An 18,471-nucleotide genomic window follows, 5' to 3' on the forward strand; every position below is an offset into this window, starting at 1 on the left:
TAGAAAAAGAGGATAGGATTGGAAAAATACAATATAGAATAGGGATAGAATAGAAATAATTGGAAACATCGAATGTAGAATAGGGCTAGAATAGAAATCGGAAATAGAAATTGGAAAAATACAGTATAGAATAGAAATAATTGGAAACATCGAATGTAGAATAGGGATAGAATAGAAAAAGAGGATAGGATTGGAAAAATACAATATAGAATAGGGATAGAATAGAAATAATTGGAAACATCGAATGTAGAATAGGGATAGAATAGAAAAAGAGGATAGGATTGGAAAAATACAATATAGAATAGGGATAGAATAGAAAAAGAGGATAGGATTGGAAAAATCGAATGTAGAATAGAAATAGAGAGAGGATAGGATTGCAAAAATAGAATTTAGAATAGGGATAGAATAGAAAGAGGATAGGATTGGAAAAATAGAATGTAGAATAGAAATAGAGGATAGGATTGGAAAAATAGAATGTAGAATAGAAATAGAGAGGATAGGATTGGAAAAATCGAATGTAGAATAGGGATAGAATAGAAAAAGAGGATACGATTGGAAACATCGAATGTAGAATAGGGATAGAATAAAAAAAGGATAGGATTGGAAAAATCGAATGTAGAATAGAAACAAAGAGAGGATAGGATTGGAAAAATAGAATTTAGAATAGGGATAGAATAGAAAGAGAGAGAGGATAGGATTGGAAAAATAGAATGTAGAAAAGGGATAGAATAGAATTTTCCTGGGCTTCAAGATCACTGCAGATGGGGACTGTAGCCAAGAAATTAAAAGACGCTTGCTCCTCGGGAGGAAAGCCATGGCAAATCTAGACAGCATACTAAAAAGCAGAGACATCATCCTGTCAACAAAAATGTGTATAGTCAAGGCTATGGTCTTCCCAGTTGCAATGTATGGCTGTGAAAGTTGGATCATAAGAAAGGCTGAGCGCCAAAGAATTGAGGCCTTTGAACTGTGGTGCCGGAGAAGACTTGAAGAGTTCCTTGGACTGCAAGGCGATCAAACCGATCAGTCCTAGAGGAGATCAACCCTGACTGCTCTTTAGAAGGCCAGATCCTGAAGCTAAAACTCAAAGACTTTGGCCACCTAATGAGAAGGAAGGACTCACTGGAGAAGAGCCTAATGCTGGGAAAGGTTGAGGGCAAGAGAAGAAGGGGACGACAGAGAATGAGGTGGCTGGATGGAGTCACTGAAGCAGTAGGTGTGAGCTTAAATGGACTCCAGCAGATGGTAGAGGACAGGGAGGCCTGGAGGAACATTGTCCATAGGGTCGCGATGGGGGGGGGCAAGACTTTGCAGCTAACAACAACAAGAAATAGAGAGAGGACAGGATTGGAAAAATAATATAGAATAGGGATAGCATAGAAATATAGGATGGGATTAGAAAAATAGAATATAGAATAGGGATAGAATAGAAATAGAGGATAGGATTAGAAAAATAGAATAGGGATAGAATAGAAATAGAGAGGATAGGATTGGAAAAATAGAATATAGAATAGGGATAGAATAGAAATAGGGATGCGGTGGCTCAGTAGGTTAGGACGCTGAGCTTGTCGATCAGAAGGTTGGCAGTTTGGCGAGTCAAATCCCGAGTGCCGCGTAACAGAGTGAGCGCCTGTTACTTGTCCCATCTTCTGCCAACCTAGCAGTTCGAAAGCACGTAAAAATGCAAGTAGAAAAATAGGGACCATTACGGTGGGAAGGTAACAGCGTTTCGTGCGCCTTTGGCGTCTAGTCATGCCGGCCACATGACCACGGAGACATCCTCGGACAAGCGCTGGCTCTTCGGCTTTGAAACGGAGATGAGCACCGGCCCCTAGAGTCTGAAATGACTAGCACGCATTCCACCTTTTGGAATAGAAATAGAGACAGGATAGGATTGGAAAAATAGAATACAGAATAGGGATAGAATAGAAATAGAGGATAGGTGTTGTGATTCAGCGTCAGCCTGTGGTTTTGGCAGCTCAGTCGGACAATTCTGAGGAGGAGGAGGGGTTTGGAGAGCCTTTGGTGTCAGAGAAGGTTCTGATGCACGGCAGAACTCTCAGCCAGGCCCCTCCTGTCTTGTTCCTCCTCAGACCCAGCTGTGTGAGCCTGAAGGATTGGAAGAAGACGATCCACAGCTGGCTCTGTTCAGGGACGCTAGGAGCAGGAGGCAATCTAGCAGAACTGAGCAAAGGAAAGCAGTGAGGCAACTCGGGAGAAGGCAATGAGAAGCCACGCCTTGAGCTGCTGTTTAAAAGGGGAATGTGTGGGAGGTGCTGGTTGCTGAAGGCAACCGTTTGAAGAGCTTCTGATAAAAGTCTTGGTCTGTATTTGTTTAACTTTTGTTTGAACTTGTTCATTTAGCTTTTGCAAATAAATTTGGTTGGATTAGTTCCAGCCTATTTATTGAATATAAAAAGGGGTTGTCCCTGACATTCCAACAGGGCCGGTCGTAGGCTGGAACAGAACAATAGGATTGGAAAAACAGAATATAGAATAGGGATAGAATAGAAATAGAGGGGATAGGATTGAAAAAATAGAATATAGACTAGAAATAAAGATAGGATGGGATATAGAATATAGAATAGGAATAGAGGTAGGATCCCCTTTATGGATTACTGCCTTGTGGTGGCAAAGGGGCTTTTGCGTAACTCAAATGAAGCTATGAGCTATGCCGTGCAGGGCCACCCAAGAGGGACAGGTCGTAGCAGAGAGTTCTGACAAAATGTGATCCACTGGAGAAGGAAATAGCAACGCACTCCAGTATCTTTGCCATGAAAACCCCATGGACATTACCAAAAGGCCTGGAGGTATGTTGTCCATGGGGTCAGGATGGGTCGGACACGACTTCGCAACTAAACAACAACAAGAAGAGAGAGGATAGGAATAGAAAAAAAAGTAGGAATAGAAATAGAGATAGGATAGAAATAGAATATAGAATAGGGATAGAGATAGAGATAGGATGGATATATAATATAGAATAGGGATAGAATAGGAATAGGTTAGATAGGAATAGAAAATAGAATATAGGATAGGGATAGAATAGAGATATAAGATAGGAATAGAAAATAGAATAGAATAGAAATAGAGATAGGACAGATGCAGAATGTAGAATAGGGATAGAATAGAAATAGGGTAGGGATCGATAGGAAAATAGGGAGAAAATAGAAATAGGTTAGAAATAGGATATAGAATAGGGGTAGGATATGGAATATAGAATAAGGATCGAATAGGCATAAAGATACATAGGAAAAGGATATGGAATAAGGAATAGGAATAAAAAATAGGATAGGGATAGGATAGAATAGAAATAGAGACAGAATAGAATGGAAGAGGAAGAGGAATAGAATATTTTATTGGCCAAACGTGATTGGGACACAGAAGGAATTTGTCTCCGGTGCATAAGCTCACAGTGTACATATAAACAGCAGGTCATAGGTCATAATCATAATTACAATCATTAATCATAAGTTACAGACAATTAAGAGTAATAATTACCGGGTCTAAGGCCTGCATTTTGATGCTCCAAAACGAAGGGGAGCTGCAGGTCCAGAGTTTGGAGGAAAAGGTTTTTGCTGCTCCTCGGCTTTACACCACCACCACCACCACCCCCCGGATTTGGTGCAGTAGGCGGGCTGATCTGGTTAGGATTTCCTGGAGAGAGACCCATACAAATAAATAAATATACAAGTCCTTCCTTAGGCCAGGCCAGAAAGCTTCCCAAGGGGTTTCTCTTCTAAGGCTCTGCCTTGGCTTTTGAGTTCCTTTGGCAGTCTGTTGTTTCAGAATGGAACAAGTTTGCAAATAGGTGGAGGGGAGAAGGAAAAACAGGTTTTTGGCGCTGCAGAAGCAGCAGCGGAGTAAAGTTGAATTCAGTATGTAAGAACTGTAGCCTCGCCAGGCTGAAAACATCCATTTGCATAACTGTGAAAGGAGTGTGAAAGGTGGGGTTGGGGGGTTGGGGTGGGAATCCCCGCCTTTGTCCTTTTCCTGCATGCCAGAGGTTCCAAGTTTCTCTTTGTCCCTTTGCTCCCTGGGAAGGAGCCCCTCCCTCCTCTGGGCTACAATTCGGGGATGTCAGCCCTCCTTACCAAGGAGGAGAGGTTAAAGGAGGCAGAGGTTGGCTTGAAGGGAGGCGCGTGTATTTTATTTGCTTACAGTGGTTAAGGCATTTTTACCCCTGTGTTATCTCTGAGAGCTCAAAGTTGCTTATGTGGGAGTCTGCCCTTCATTTCAACCACATCGCAACCTAGTGAAGTGTGTCGGGCAGAGAGAGAGACAGCGAGAGACTGACCTAAAAGCAGCAAATGAGATCCATGGTCTAATGGGGACTTCAACCTTCAGCTGCTCAGACCTCGTCCCAGACTTAATCTGCAGCACGTACAAAATAAAAGAGAATGTAGACTAGATTAGAATAGGATTCTTTCCCAAAGATGCTTTTTCACGAGGCAGTTGGATTTTCTTGTTTTTTTCCTTTGAAGACGTTTCGCTTCTCATCCAAGAAGCTTCTTCAGCTCTGACTGGATGGTGGGGAATGGAAAGATTTATACTCCTTCTAGACAGCTGGTCATATTGTCTGCAAGCTGTCTGCAAGTATAAATCCTTCCATTCCCCACCATCCAGTCAGAGCCGAAGATGCTTCTTGGATGAGAAGCGAAACGTTTTCAAAGAAAAACAAGGAAGTCCAGTTGCCTCATGGAAAAAGCATCTTTGGGATTGACTTGGGAGTCCGGTGTGTGGTGTAGTTGGTTCACATAGTGTGGTGGGATGGAGGGTTTGTTGTCACTGTGTTGGGGGGAGAGGGCACGGGGGGGGGAGGCTCAGCTAATCTCAATGTACACATGTTGTACTTTGACAATAAAGGTTTATTTATGAGCTGGATGACTGAGAATCTCCGTAGACAATAGAATTCTTTATTGGCCAAGTGTGATTGGACACACAAGGAATTTGTCTCTGGCGCCTAAGCTCTCAGTGTACATACAAGCAACAAGTGATAAATCATGACCGTAATCATAAAATACAATCGTCATAAATCATAAGATACATCACTTCGTGATAGTCATAGGCAGGGCTTTTTTTCTCATAGAACGCTCAGAGCGGAGTTCCGGCACCTTTTTTGGATGGAACCTTGTAGGATAGGCAAGGCGGGTTGTATGACGTGTGAGTTCCGGCACCTTTTTTTTTTTTTTACATAAAAAGTACTGGTCATAGGATACTAAATAAGCAATCAACATAAATCACACTAGGGTACTAAATAACACCCTCAATATAAATCATAAGATGCAAGCAACAAAGTAATAGTCATAAGAAGATAAGAAAATAGGTAATAGTAAAGATGAATGCAGCCCTACTAGGTAGTTTGACAGTCTTGTGGGAATTAGTTGCTTAGCAGAGTGATGGCATGGTGGGGGAAAAAACCCTGTCCCTTGTGTCTAGTTGTTCTGGTGTGCAATGCCCTATAGCGTCATCCTGAGGGGAGAAGTTGAAATAGTTTATGTTCAGGATGTGAGGGGTCTGTAGATATTTTCCCAACCGTCTTTTCTGGTTCATGCAGTATACAGGTCCTCAATGGAAACCAGGCTGGTTGCAATTGTTATTTTTTTCTCTGCAGGCCCAAGTATCCGTTGAAGTTTGTGTCTCTCCTGTTTGGTTGCAGTGCCAAACCAGGCAGTTGTAGAGGTGCAGATCACAGACACAATAATTCCTCTGTAGAACTGTAGATCCTGAAGCTAAAACTCAAATACTTTGGCCACCTAATGAGAAGGAAGGGCTCACTGGAGAAGAGCCTCATGCTGGGGAAGGTTGAGGGCAAGAGAAGAAGGGGATGACAGAGAATGAGGTGGCTGGATGGAGTCACTGAAGCAGTAGGCGTGAGCTTAAAGGGACTCCAGAAGATGGTAGAGGACAGGAAGGCCTGGAGGAACGTTGTCCATAGGGTCGCGATGGGTCGGAGACGACTTCGCAGCTAACAACAACAGCGGAACTGTATCAGCAGCTCCTTGGGTAGTCTTTAAGATTTCTGAGTTGGTTATGCTTGTGGTGAGAAGGAAAATTATATGTGAAAGTCTTGCAGAGTTTTCAAACTCTTCCAGACTAAGAGCCTAAAAAGCTACTGCTGATGTTTGCATTTGAAGCCTGCAGAAGGTGTTTCCTTGGGATTTGGCAAAATAATTGTGGACTGCTTGTGTAGTGAAGAATCAGAATCAGCATTGGAATAGAGCTGGAAGGGACCACGGAGGTCTTCTAGTCCAGCCCCCTGCTCCAGCAGGAGACCCCTATACCATTTCAGACAAGTGGCTTGCCAGTTCTCTTCTTTAAAAACCCACAATTTCTGAAGGCAAAGCTGTTCCGCTGGTTTTAATTGTCCTCGCTGTCAGGAAGTTTCTCCTTAATTCCAGGTTGCTTCTCTCCTTGATTAGTTTCCATCCATTGTTTTTTGTCCTGCCTTCTGCTGCTTTGGGAAATAAAATGACCCCCCCTCCTCTTTGTGGCAGCCCCTCAAATACTGGAATACTGCTAATCATGTTCCCCGCTACTCCTTCTTTTCTCTAGACTGGCTATGCCCATATCCTGCAAACCGTTCTTCACATGTTTTAGTCTCCAGGCCTTTAATCGTCTTAGTTTGCCCTTTTCCCAAAGCCTCAACATCTTTTTTCTGTAGTTGTGGTGACCAAAACTGGATGCGGTATTCCAGGCACGGCCTTACTAAGGGGTTTACAAAGCGGAATTCATACAAAACGTGATTGTGATTCTGTGCCCTTTTTTCTACAACCCAGGATTGATTGTATTAGCATTTTTTGGCTGCCGCCGCACACTTGCTGGCTTATGTTTAAGAGTGATCGTCCACTAGTGTGGCACTGTTCTTCTCTCATTCTCCTGCAGGTTATTTAATAGTTTGTCTTTTTTTAACTTGGGTATGTGTGTGTCTGTGAGCTATAATTGTCGTTTATGCATTCATTCATTCAAATGTGACTTATCAGCTAAGCAAAGTAAGTGGTCTGGGCTATTTGTACCAGAGAACTCCTTGTGGTATTGCCTGCTGTGTCGCCTTGCCTCTGATCTGTCTCCTCCATTGTCTCCTTTGTTTACAGAGAGATACTTCACATCCTTTATGGCCGCCTTGTAATTTAATCCTTGACTTCCTGAGTGGTGCCATCGCTTTCCCCCCCCCCCAAAAAAAAAAACCACCCACACTGCCAATCCCTGAGCAGTTTTTCCCCAACTTCCTCTCAGTTCAATTACAGCCGTTCAGATATTGCCGGGAAGAAAGTGATTGAGTGAGACGGGAGATGATGTTTCGAATCTTGGTGGAGACGGTGCTGGCCCCGGCATCATCGAAGGAGGAAGCTGTGGATTCAGTAGGGGCCCTTGAGGCAGCTCCCAGCCCTGGTGGCGAACACTGGGAAAAAAATGTCAACAGAATCCTAGGGGAAGAGAAAGGTAACTCCTATGTCCAGCGTCAACATTTCAGGCAGTTCCGCTACCGGAAGTGCGCTGGGCCCCGGGCGGTTTACAGCCAGCTACATGATCTCTGTTGCCAATGGCTGAAGCCAGGAGAGCATACGAAAGCGGAGATCCTGGACCTGGTGGTCCTGGAGCAGTTCTTGACTATCCTCCCTCCCGACATGAAGAGCTGGATCAGGGAATGTGGCGCGGAGACCTGTTCCCAGGCGGTGGCCCTGGCCGAAGGCTTCCTCTTGAGCCAAGCGGAGGACAAGAAGCCGAAAATCCAGGTGAGGACAGCTTGGTGGTAACTGGCAAGGACCACGAAGCGAGCGATTGACACGTTTCCAGCTCAGGAAGGCTTCACGTTAACACCTAAGGCGTGTGGCCCTTTGGAGGATCTTGTGGTCTCGGCCGGCAGCATCCCTTTGGAGGAGATTCTGAGATGCTTGTGCCACCGAGGGAGCAGTGGCGTCGTTCTGGGTCACTGCCTCCCACCAGGATCTCTCTGATCAGAACCTCCAGATGCTGTTGCCAGAGAGCCAAAAGCTGGGGAGGAATACAGGCTGCCCCCTCCGTAACTTAAAACTTTTCTTCCTGCTATTTCCGAGGGGATGAGAACACACGGTTCCTCCCCAAAGCACCCCCCCCCCAGCTACACAGTTGTCTTTTTTGCTCTCCTGTTCCCACCTTGTATGGATATCTGGTACTGCTTTGCAGGGTCTGTTTGTGGATGCTTCTAACGATTTCCCCCAAATTAAGAAGGCGGCTCCTTCAGATGCAGGACAGAGACAATTCTTCAAGCAGATCTTCGAGAACGAAGATGCCGTATTGCAGGGTAAGAATGAAAGACTGTTATGGTCTTCATCTCTCTCACACATATGTGCATACACATACACACACACACACACACACACACACACACACATAAACAAACTAAGCGAACACGGATGGAATAAGAAAAACTAAAACAGTTTTTATTGCTAAAAGATCAAGCTTTCGTTGGCTAACTGCCAACGTCGTCAGGATGGAGTTAGTTAGCCAACGAAAGCTTGATCTTTTAGCAATAAAAACTGAGTTTTTCTTATTCCATCCCAGTGTTCGCTTAGTTTGTTAATTTTAATATGCCTGGGATTGGCATTTTTAATCTTATCAAGGTATATATATATATATATTCCTTGATAAGATTAAAAATGCCAATCCCAGGCATATTAAAATTAACAAACTAAGCGAACACTGGGATGGAATAAGAAAAACTCAAACAGTTTTTATTGCTAAAAGATCATATATTCTGGATTATCAGACTGGGATAGTCCTGGTGAATTTCAGACATTTGGTAACAAGTTTAAAAGATGCAGAGCCTTTTTAACTCATGAGTCTGTTTTTCCTCGACCTTGGCAAGCCCACAGAAGTGAATGCTTTTGAACACAGATTGTCTCGCACTACAGATTCGGTGAAAAAAAAGAACCATTGAAAATTGAGCTGGAAATAAATAAACAGGAGGAATAAGAGTGGGAGACTCTTGAGTTAAAGAGACGCATAAGATTTGCTTAGCATCCTTCGAGATTGCAGTATGCAGGGCTTTTTTTCTCATAGAACGCTCAGAACGGAGTTCCGGCACCTTTTTTGGATGGAACCTTGTAGGGTAGGCAAGGTGGGTTGTATGACATGTGTGAGTTCCGGCACCTTTTTCTTTTACAAAAAAAGCACTGGCAGTATGTAAATGTCTCAATGTCACATGTAGTCCTTGACTTAGGATCACAATTGAGCCCCTAATTTATGTTGCTAAGAAATATGGCTAACGTGAGTTTTGCCCCATTGTGCGATTTTTCTTGCCACATTTGGAATGGAATAGGAATAGGAATATAAATTTATAAGAATAGGAATAGAAATAGAATAGAGAATAAAATGGAATAGAATGGAATGGAATAGGAGGATAGAATAGAATAGAATAGAATAGAATAGAATAGAATAGAATAGAATAGAATAGAATAGAATAGAATAGAATAGAATAGAATAGAATTAGGATAGAAATAGAAATAGAATAGAAATAGAATAGAAATATGGAATGGAATAGAATAGAGTAGGAGTAGGAATAGAATAAGAATAGAAAAAGGAATATAAATTTATAGGAATGGAACAGAAAGGAATAGGAATAGGAATACAAATTTATAAGAATAGGAAAAGGAATACAAGTTTAGAATAGAATAGAATAGAATAGAGCAAAACAGAATAGTTGAAAGGGACCTTGGAGGTCATCTAGTCCAACCCCCTACTCAGGCAGGAGACCCTATACCATTTCAGACAAATGGCTCTCCAGTCTCTCTTTAAAAACCTCCAGTGTTGGAGCATTCACCGCTTCTGGAAGCAAATTGTTCCACTGATTTGCTAAGTGAATCACTGCAGCCGTTCAGTTCGTAAAACGGGTTGTTAAGCGAATCCGGATTTCTCCATCGACTTGACTTGTCAGAAGGTCACAAAAGGGGATCCTTTGATCCCCGGGACCCTGCGCCCGTCGGAAATACGAGTCAGTTGCCAAGCGTCTGAACGTAAATCGCGTGACCATGGGGACGCTGCAGTGGTCGTAAGTGTGGGGAAAAATGGTCATAAATCGCTTTTTTTCCGGTGCAACTGTAACAGAACAGTCGCTAAGCCATCGGTTATAAGTGGAGGATCGCAGATGATTTTTTTTTAAAAGCATTTCTGTCACTGCAGCTTTGGAGACCAATGCATTTTTTTGGGGGGGGGGAGGGATGTCAAAGTTACCTCTCTTCTGAGGACAAGAGGGAAAATAAACCAGTATTGAGGTAAACAAAGCATGGTTTGTTGGAAGGTCTCCTGAGCTGTGAGAACAAAAGAAACAATGGCTTTGTGGGCGGTCCTTGTCCAAATCCTCCTTTTCAAGTGCGAATGAAGCAACAACTTCCCACTACGTTTTTGTCCATTTACAGGCAATGAGAGGTCCCTGGCGAGGCCTCCAGGCATGTCTGCTTTCGTTTCGGATGTGTTTCCTTCAGCCCAGCCAACTCTGGTAAGAAGAGAAAAGGGTTGGGACTAAAATGGGTCAGCCGCTGCACGTTTTCCTGGGCCTGCCTGCCACCCCATTCCTTTCTCCTTTCCTCCACCCACCCTCCCTCTCTCCATTTTCCTTTCTTTTTCTCCCCCTTTTCCTTTTTTCTCCCCCTCTCCCTCCAGGGTCCGCTGTCTTTTGAGGACGTGGCGGTGTATTTCACAGAGGAAGAGTGTCCTGTGCTGAACGCGAGCCAGGTGGCCCTGCAGCTGGAGGTCATGGTGGAGAACTACCAAAACCTGACCTCTTTAGGTGAGTCGCCCTGTTGGGTCCCAACAGGCTGAAATCCATCGTCTTTAGCAACGCGCTCCATCCCCCACCGTCCAGTCGGAGCTGAAGAAGCTTCTTGGATGAGAAGCGAAACCTCTTGGAAGGAAAATCAGAAAGTCCAGTTGCCTCCTGAAAAAGCACCTTTGGGATAGCTCAGGGGTAGGCAACCTCGGCTCTTTTATGACTCATGGACTTCAAGTCCCAGAATTCCTGAGTCAGCTATGCTGACTCAGGAATTCTGGGAGTTGAAGTCCATGAGTCATAAAAGAGCCGAGGTTGCCTACCCCTGGGATAGCTGTTAAGTGACACTGGCTTCCCCATTGGCTTTGTTTGTCAGGTCGCAAAAGACGATCACAAGACACACACACACACACACGCCCCGGGACACTGCAACCGTCGTAATTATGAGCCTTGGTGGAGCAGTGGGCTAATGCCTCCTTAAGTAACACCAGCTGCCTGCAATTAGTGCAGGTTCGAGTCCCACCAGGCTCAAGGTTGACTCAGCCTTCCATCCTTCCGAGGTAGGTAAAATAAGGACCCAGATTGTTGGGGGCAATAAGCTGACTTTGTAAAAAAATGCCGCTCGGGGGCCCGAAAGCCCTAATAAGCAAGCATATACATAGAATGAAGGCTATTGCTAAGCACATTGATTTGTGCTTCCTAGATTGTAAGCCACCCTGAGTCTTCGGAGAAGGGTGGGATATAAATGGGATGGGGAAAAAAATTGCCATGCGTCCGGATTTCGATCCCGTGTCTGTGGGGATGAGTGCAAAAAACCCGGTCATAAGTCACGCTTTTTCCCCCCCAGTGCCGTTGTAATTTTGAACGGTCACTAAGTTGTAAGTTGAGGATTTCCTGGATGAATTTCAAAAATCAGAATGCAAACGCAGGGGTTCTTAGCCCTGGAAGTCTGAAAGTACGAAAGAAACGCTTGCAGAGTCTTTAAGCGTAGCCACCCGGCTCTTTCTTCGTCCCAGTCTTGACACCTTCCCAACTACGCAACACTTGGCTCCTTGTCAGTGCTGCAAACCTTGACCTGTTTTTGCCCCGACGATGTAAGAGACCGCCTTTTGTTTAAACTGCTTCTCTTTGAATCTTGAAGTGAGGGGATTTCAAAGGGCTGTTTTGAGAAGATAAGAGTAGCCGGGTACAGAAGGGGAAGTGAAACTTCATATGTAAAACTCATTGGTGAACGTGATTCATGCCGTGTAATGAAGGGAGGGAGATTATGCAGGATATTATTATTATTATTATTATTATTATTATTATTATTATTATTATTATTATTATTATTATTATTAATTGTATTTGTATACCGCCCTTCTCCCGAGGGACTCAGGGCAGTGAACAGGGCACATATAAATAAAGAATACAAAAATTAAAACGAATTAAATAATTGCCCAGATAAAAACAATAACAGTATAAAAACCCCATTAAAAACCCTAACATCCCCCATCAGGCCAGGCCAGCTTGTTCAAATAAATGGGTCTTCAGACCACGTCGGAAGGAGCGAAGGTCCGGTGCCATCCGGAGCTCGACTGGCAGCTGGTTCCATAAAGCCGGAGCGCCCACAGAGAAGGCCCTCCCCCTGGGGGCCACCAGCCGACATTCTCTGACCGGTGGCACCCTGAGGAGGCCCTCTCTGTGGGAACGCACAGGGCGGAGGGAAGTTGACGCCGGCAGCAGGTGATCCCCGAGGTACTGCGGACCCATGCCATGTAGGGACTTAAAGACCATAACCAGAACCTTGAATCTCACCCGGAAGACAACTGGTAACCAATGCAGCTCGCGGAGCAAAGGTGTAACATGGGAGTACCGGGAAACTCCCAAGACAACTCTCGCGGCTGCATTCTGTACCAGTTGGAGCCTCCGAGTGGTCTTCAAGGGAAGCCCCATGTAGAGAGCATTGCAGTAGTCCAGACGAGAGGTCACGAGCGCATGAGTGACCGTACACAGGGCATCCCGGTCCAGATAGGGCCGCAACTGGCGCACCAGGCGAACCTGGGCGAAAGCCCCCCTAGTCACGGCTACTATATGGTCTTCCAGAGTAAGCCGTGAGTCTAGGAGGACTCCCAGGTTGCGAGCCCTATGACATATCAAGGGGAGGAGAGGTCAGATTCTGGCATCCCTCCATGAGTGCCGATGTTCCGTTTCATTATGCAGACTTTTTAGAGAAACAATGCTTGCATTTGGTTTGAACTGTCTCATTTATCGGAACCACGCCACCACTATTCACTGCAAATTATGTGCTTTCCCAATAAGCAGCGCTCTGCTTTCACTATTCTAGTTTTCAGCGGTCGCTTTTCTGTAGTCTCGAGCGGTTGTTTTCCATGTTGGCCAGGGAATTCTTGGGGTTGAAGGCTCTTCAGGTTATCAAGGTTGAGAAAGGCTGATCCGAGGCTTTTGACTTCCTCTGAATATCACTCGCCAACCAATTTTCTTTTCAGCTTTTCTCTTGCTCTTACATGTTTTTAATCTTACTCTAGGGAGAGGCGCATGGCAGAATGAGGATGATTCCCAAAGAATCTCCTTAAAAAGAGGCAGATCCACCCAGGAGGAACCGCAGAGCGAGGGAATGGAGGATCGGGCAAAGTGTTTGAGATGGGATGAATTCTCCCTTTCGGAAAGCCCTCATTTCCAAGTTGTGACAGAGCCTCCCCCAAGATATCCGGCGAACGCCTCTTTAGCTTCTGCGAGTAGAACTCCAATCCAGGGGAAGCCAACCATGAGAAACACATTGTTTGTTTCAAAGAGTGTGGATTCTCCTGAAACGCCCATCCAGGGGAAATTAGCTCCGAAACCGAGATTGAATACGTGTGCCATCTGTGGGAAAAGCTTTGCACATAGGTCTCTACTGCATGAACACGAAAAAACCCACGCCAAGGAGAAACCTTTCAAATGCTCCGAATGTGGCATAAGCTTCAGTCAGATGGCAACCTTGACCTCTCACAAACGCATCCACACGGGGGAGAAACCCTATCAATGCACGGCGTGCGGAAAGAGTTTCAGTCACAGCATAACTCTCCATTCTCATCGAAGGAGCCACAAAATTTAAAACTCATCCAAGTGGCAAAAGCCGCAATCAAAATCCAAAGCTTCCCAGACTGGTGAAGATTTGTGCAGGGCAGAAACTGATGGGTATATGTGTTGTGGAAGGTATCCACCTAAGGTTTAGGTATAAACTCTTTATCAAATCTCTATAAGCCTTTTTTTTCGGGGGGGGGGGGAGCTGCCTGAAACATTGATTTTGATTCCCCCTACACACACACACACCCCTCCCGAAGTTCTTTTTTTAGCTAGTTTTATTGAGTTGAGAGATTGGATTTATTTAATGGTTAAGCTTAAATGCTTTTATATCTGCTTTTTCTACTGTTGTAACCCGCCCAGAATCACCTTGAAGCAGTGAGATGGGGGTGGGGGGGCGTATACATTTAAAAACTAAATGAAATAATAAAGAAATATATAAACTGGAATCAGCCAGTGAATTCTTTTCAGTGTATGTTAGGGCAAGAGCCAGTTTGGTGTAGCACAGACATGTCTAACTCGTGACGTTGCACAACGTATCAGCTTTTTCGCCATTGCCGGGAATGGAGTGGGCGTGGCTTCCTGATGATGCATCCAGCCCACAGGCTGGCAGTTTCACACCCCTGGTGTAGCAGTTTTTCAGATGACAGCAGGGAAGCCAGGTTTCAGGAATGTCAACTGTCCATTTGGCATTTCCAGAAAGTGAAACTCCTGGGACATGATTTTACCAAGTGTATAAGACTACTGAAAATTTACATTGGCACAGAGGAAGCGAAACCAGCTCTGGTTTTCCCACCGAAACAATAGATTTCCCCGCTCCCATCTACCAGGTGTTCACATTGTCCAATACTCATAAGACCCAACCGGAATATAAGCCCTAGCATGATTTTTCAGGATGCTGGTAATGTAAGCCTTATCCCCAAAATAAGCCCCAGTTAAGATTGTCAGTCATACGGATGCATTTAGTACCATATTTCCATGAGAATTAAAGAACCGGAAAATATGTCCGTCATACGGACGCATTTAGTACCATATTTCCATGAAAATTAAAGAACCGGAAAATATGACCTAATGCGTCTATTGGAGCAAAAATTAAGACCCGGTTTTATTTTAATACTTCTTGTTATGGAAACAGTCCACTTCTCCATCGAGCACCTGCGTCCGTGACCTTGTGGTTCTTGCAGGCTCTCAAAAAAGACTCGGTTGCCTAGATACCATCCCCCCCACCTTTGCATTCCATTCTACCCTGTTTGTTGTCAAGCTGTGAGGGACAGAGAAAATGTAGGGGAAAGGGCGGAACCGGTCTTGACAAGGAGATGCAGGAGAAGGTTAGAAATAAACATCACATGAGTGCGCAAGGAAGGGAACACACACAAAATCAAGACACTAAACCCTAAGTATTGTTTGCATACAACCTCACTTCAAGGCGCAAAAAAAAGGAATGGGAGGGGAGCAATAGCAATAGCATTTAGGCTTAATCAAGCAGTCTTCCACTTACCACCACACTTGAACCCCAAATGTATGTCGCTAAGCAGAACCTTTTTAAAGTGAACTTTGCTCTTATTTTACGTCCTCCTTTGCCACAGTTGTTAAGTGTCAGTTAGTGACACGGTTGTTAAGCGAATCTGGCTTCCCCGTTGACTTTGCTTGTCGGAAGATCGCAAAAGGTGATCGTCGGGACGTCATAAGTATGAGCCATTTGCTAAGTGTCTGAATTTTGATCATGTGACCACAGGGATGCCGCAAGGGTCATGTGAAAAACGGTCATAAGTCACTTCTTTCAGTGCCATTGTAACTTTGAACGGTCACTTAATGAACTGTTGTAAGTTGAGGACTACCTGTATATCGCCCCGTAGTGCCCCCTCTGAGCGATTTACAGTGTCAACCCAACAATTTGGGTCCTCATTTTACTGACCTTGGAAGGATGATAGGTTGAGTCGACCTTGAACCGGTTGGGATCAAACTGCTGGCAGTCTGCAGATTCAGCCTGCAATACTACATTCTAACCACTGCTCCTCCAGAGCACTGCGTGTGCCCGCAATTTCAGCAATGAATCAAAATTTAAAGGACATAAACAGAGTCACAATGGGAGAAGTGTTACATGAGTTTGGAGGGTAGAAAGGGTTTCAGCTGGAGCACAAATCTTGCCAGACACCAAATTATTCACAGGGGAGAAACCGAAAAAATACAGTGATGTTGAAGAAGCTTCAGCTGGAGTGTAAACCTTATTTAGGCATCAGAAAAGTCAAACCGGAGAGAAAACCAGTTGTTTGCCCAGAGCAGTGTTTCTCAACCTTAATAATTTAAGACGTGTGGACTTCCAACTGCCAGGATTCTTCAGCCAGCATGCTGGCTGGGGGATTCTGGGAATTGAAATCCACACTTCTTGAAGCAGTTGAGAAACAGTGGTCTTAAAAGTTAAGGATGGAGTTTCAGTTCCACCACAGTTCCTTCCGCCTTGTGTCCCATCAGAAGCTTCACAGCAGAGAGAAACCATACAAAGGCTTGGATTGTACTATGGGTTTTTGGGTAAAAAAAATTCGAGTTACAAGAAACTACGGAGTCCACAACTGGGGGAAAGCCGTGTATGGTTTGAGTCTGGAGTGAATTCCCTCTCCAAGGCAGATTTAGTACAAGTAGGTTTATGGCAAGATTTTATATACACGCACACGCGCGCACACACACACAATCTATCATCTATATATAGCATCCATCCTATCATTTAGATATCTATATATGTTTTATTACAGGGACGCGGTGGCTCAGTGGGTTAGGACGCTGAGCTTGTTGATCAGAAGGTCGGCAGTTTGGCGGGTCAAATCCCAAGTGCCGCGTAACAGAGTGAGCGCCTGTTACTCGTCCCAGCTTCTGCCAACCTAGCAGTTCGAAAGCACGTAAAAAATGCAAGTAGAAAAATAGGGACTACTACGGTGGGAAGGTAACAGCGTTCCGTGCACCTTTGGCGTCTAGTCATGCCGGCCACATGACCACGGAGACGTCCTCGGACAAGCGCTGGTTCTTCGCCTTTGAAATGGAGATGAGCACCGGCCCCTAGAGTCGGAAACGACTAGCACGCATGTGCGGGGGAACCTTTACCTTATGTTTTATTGAATTCTATAAGGTTAGGGAGAGGATATAACCAGGGTTGGGTTAGGTTAGGTTATATCATCTATATCTACCTATCTATCTTCTATCATCTATATCATCATCTATATCTACATATCTTCTATCATCTATATCATCATCTATATCTACCTATCTTCTGTCATTTATATCTATCTATCTATCTATCTATCTATCTATCTATCTATCATCTATCTATCTTTGTGGCATGGCAAGAGCCAGTTTGGTGGGTAATTGGGTTTATTTATTTGTATGCATGTATGGAGGTCTTCTACTCCAACTTCCTGCTCAAGCAGGAGAACCTACACCATTTCAGACAAACGGCTGTCCAGTCTCTTCTTAAAAACATCCAGCGCTGGAGCATGCACCGCTTCTGGAGGCAGGTTGTTCCACTGGTTAATTGTTCTAACTGTCAGGAAATTCCTCCTTAGTTCTAGGTTGCTCCTCTCTTTGGTTAGTTTCCATCCCTTGTTTCTTGTCCTGCCCTTTGGTGCTTTGGAGAATGGGTTGACACACACACCCCTCCCGCTTCTTTGTGGCAGCCCCTCAAATACTGGTATAGTGTCTGGGACACTATATCCCTCCTCGTTCCCGTTTGGCTGAGGTACTATGAGGTTACGCTCTTTCTAACTTCCTCTTATTTCCTAAAAGTAAAGGTAAAGGTTTCCCCGCACATGCGTGCTAGTCGTTTCCGACTCTAGGGGCTGGTGCTCATCTCCATTTCAAAGCCTTAGAGCCAACCGCTTGTCCCAGGACGTCTCCGTGGTCATGTGGCCGGCATGACTGGACGCCAAAGGCGCACGGAACGCTGTTACCTTCCCACCGTAGCGGTCCCTATTTTTCTACTTGTATTTTTACGTGCTTTCGAACTGCTAGGTTGGCAGAAGCTGGGACGAGTAACAGGCGCTCACTCTGCTACGTGGCACTCGGGATTCGACTCGCCAAACTGCCGACCTTCTGATCGACAAGCTCAGCGTCCTAACCCACTGAGCCACCGCATCCCACTCTGAAGACCCAGCTAATTTTTGCCTATGTATCCATCTTGCCTCTTCCCTTTAGGCCAAGGGTAGGCAACCTCGGCTCTTTTATGACTCAAGTCCATGAGTCATAAAAGAGCCGAGGTTGCCTACCCCTGCTTTAGGCTACCGTTTCCTCGCTTCCATCCATTGTAGTTTCTTTGACAGGCTGGTTTCTCCACTCAGTAAATTTCCACTACACAGCAGATTCAATTTTAAAATTTTCATTCAATATTAATTTTTGAAGACCATTCACTTAATCCTATCACATTTTATTCTATATTTATATTTATTTATCATATGTATAGGTATGTACATGTATAGGTATACATTTTCTTTTTTCTTTTTTTAGTAGGGTCTCCGGCTTGGGCGGGTGGTTGGACTAGATGACCTACAAGGTTCCTTCCTGCTATTCTGTTCTGTTCTATACTTTTGAAAGTGGGATCAGAATTTCATTTTTTTAAAAATGTCTGCCAGCGTGTTCACAGAAAAAAGTGACAATTAAAAGGTTATCTTATCTCAGGG

At 44.5% G+C, this 18,471-nt stretch overlaps 1 protein-coding gene across 2 annotated transcripts in view; it reads left to right on the forward strand.

Moving 5' to 3' along the window:
* The window catches only part of LOC308663942 (zinc finger protein with KRAB and SCAN domains 5-like), a 19,945-nt gene extending 5,689 nt beyond the window's left edge, over window positions 1-14,256 (forward strand). For both annotated transcript variants that reach the window (XM_081320764.1, XM_081320763.1), the window contains exons 2-6: window positions 7,092-7,733; window positions 8,164-8,281; window positions 10,395-10,474; window positions 10,639-10,765; window positions 13,270-14,256. In XM_081320764.1, the coding sequence (XP_081176890.1) occupies window positions 7,290-7,733; window positions 8,164-8,281; window positions 10,395-10,474; window positions 10,639-10,765; window positions 13,270-13,838 (1,338 nt within the window). In that variant the 5' untranslated portion in view covers window positions 7,092-7,289 and the 3' untranslated portion in view covers window positions 13,839-14,256. The remainder of the gene's footprint in view (window positions 1-7,091; window positions 7,734-8,163; window positions 8,282-10,394; window positions 10,475-10,638; window positions 10,766-13,269) is intronic.
* The last annotated feature ends 4,215 nt before the right edge of the window (window positions 14,257-18,471 follow it).

Source organism: Vipera berus (genome assembly GCF_964194415.1).
Source record: "Vipera berus genome assembly, chromosome: 2".
Classification (NCBI taxonomy): domain Eukaryota; kingdom Metazoa; phylum Chordata; class Lepidosauria; order Squamata; family Viperidae; genus Vipera; species Vipera berus.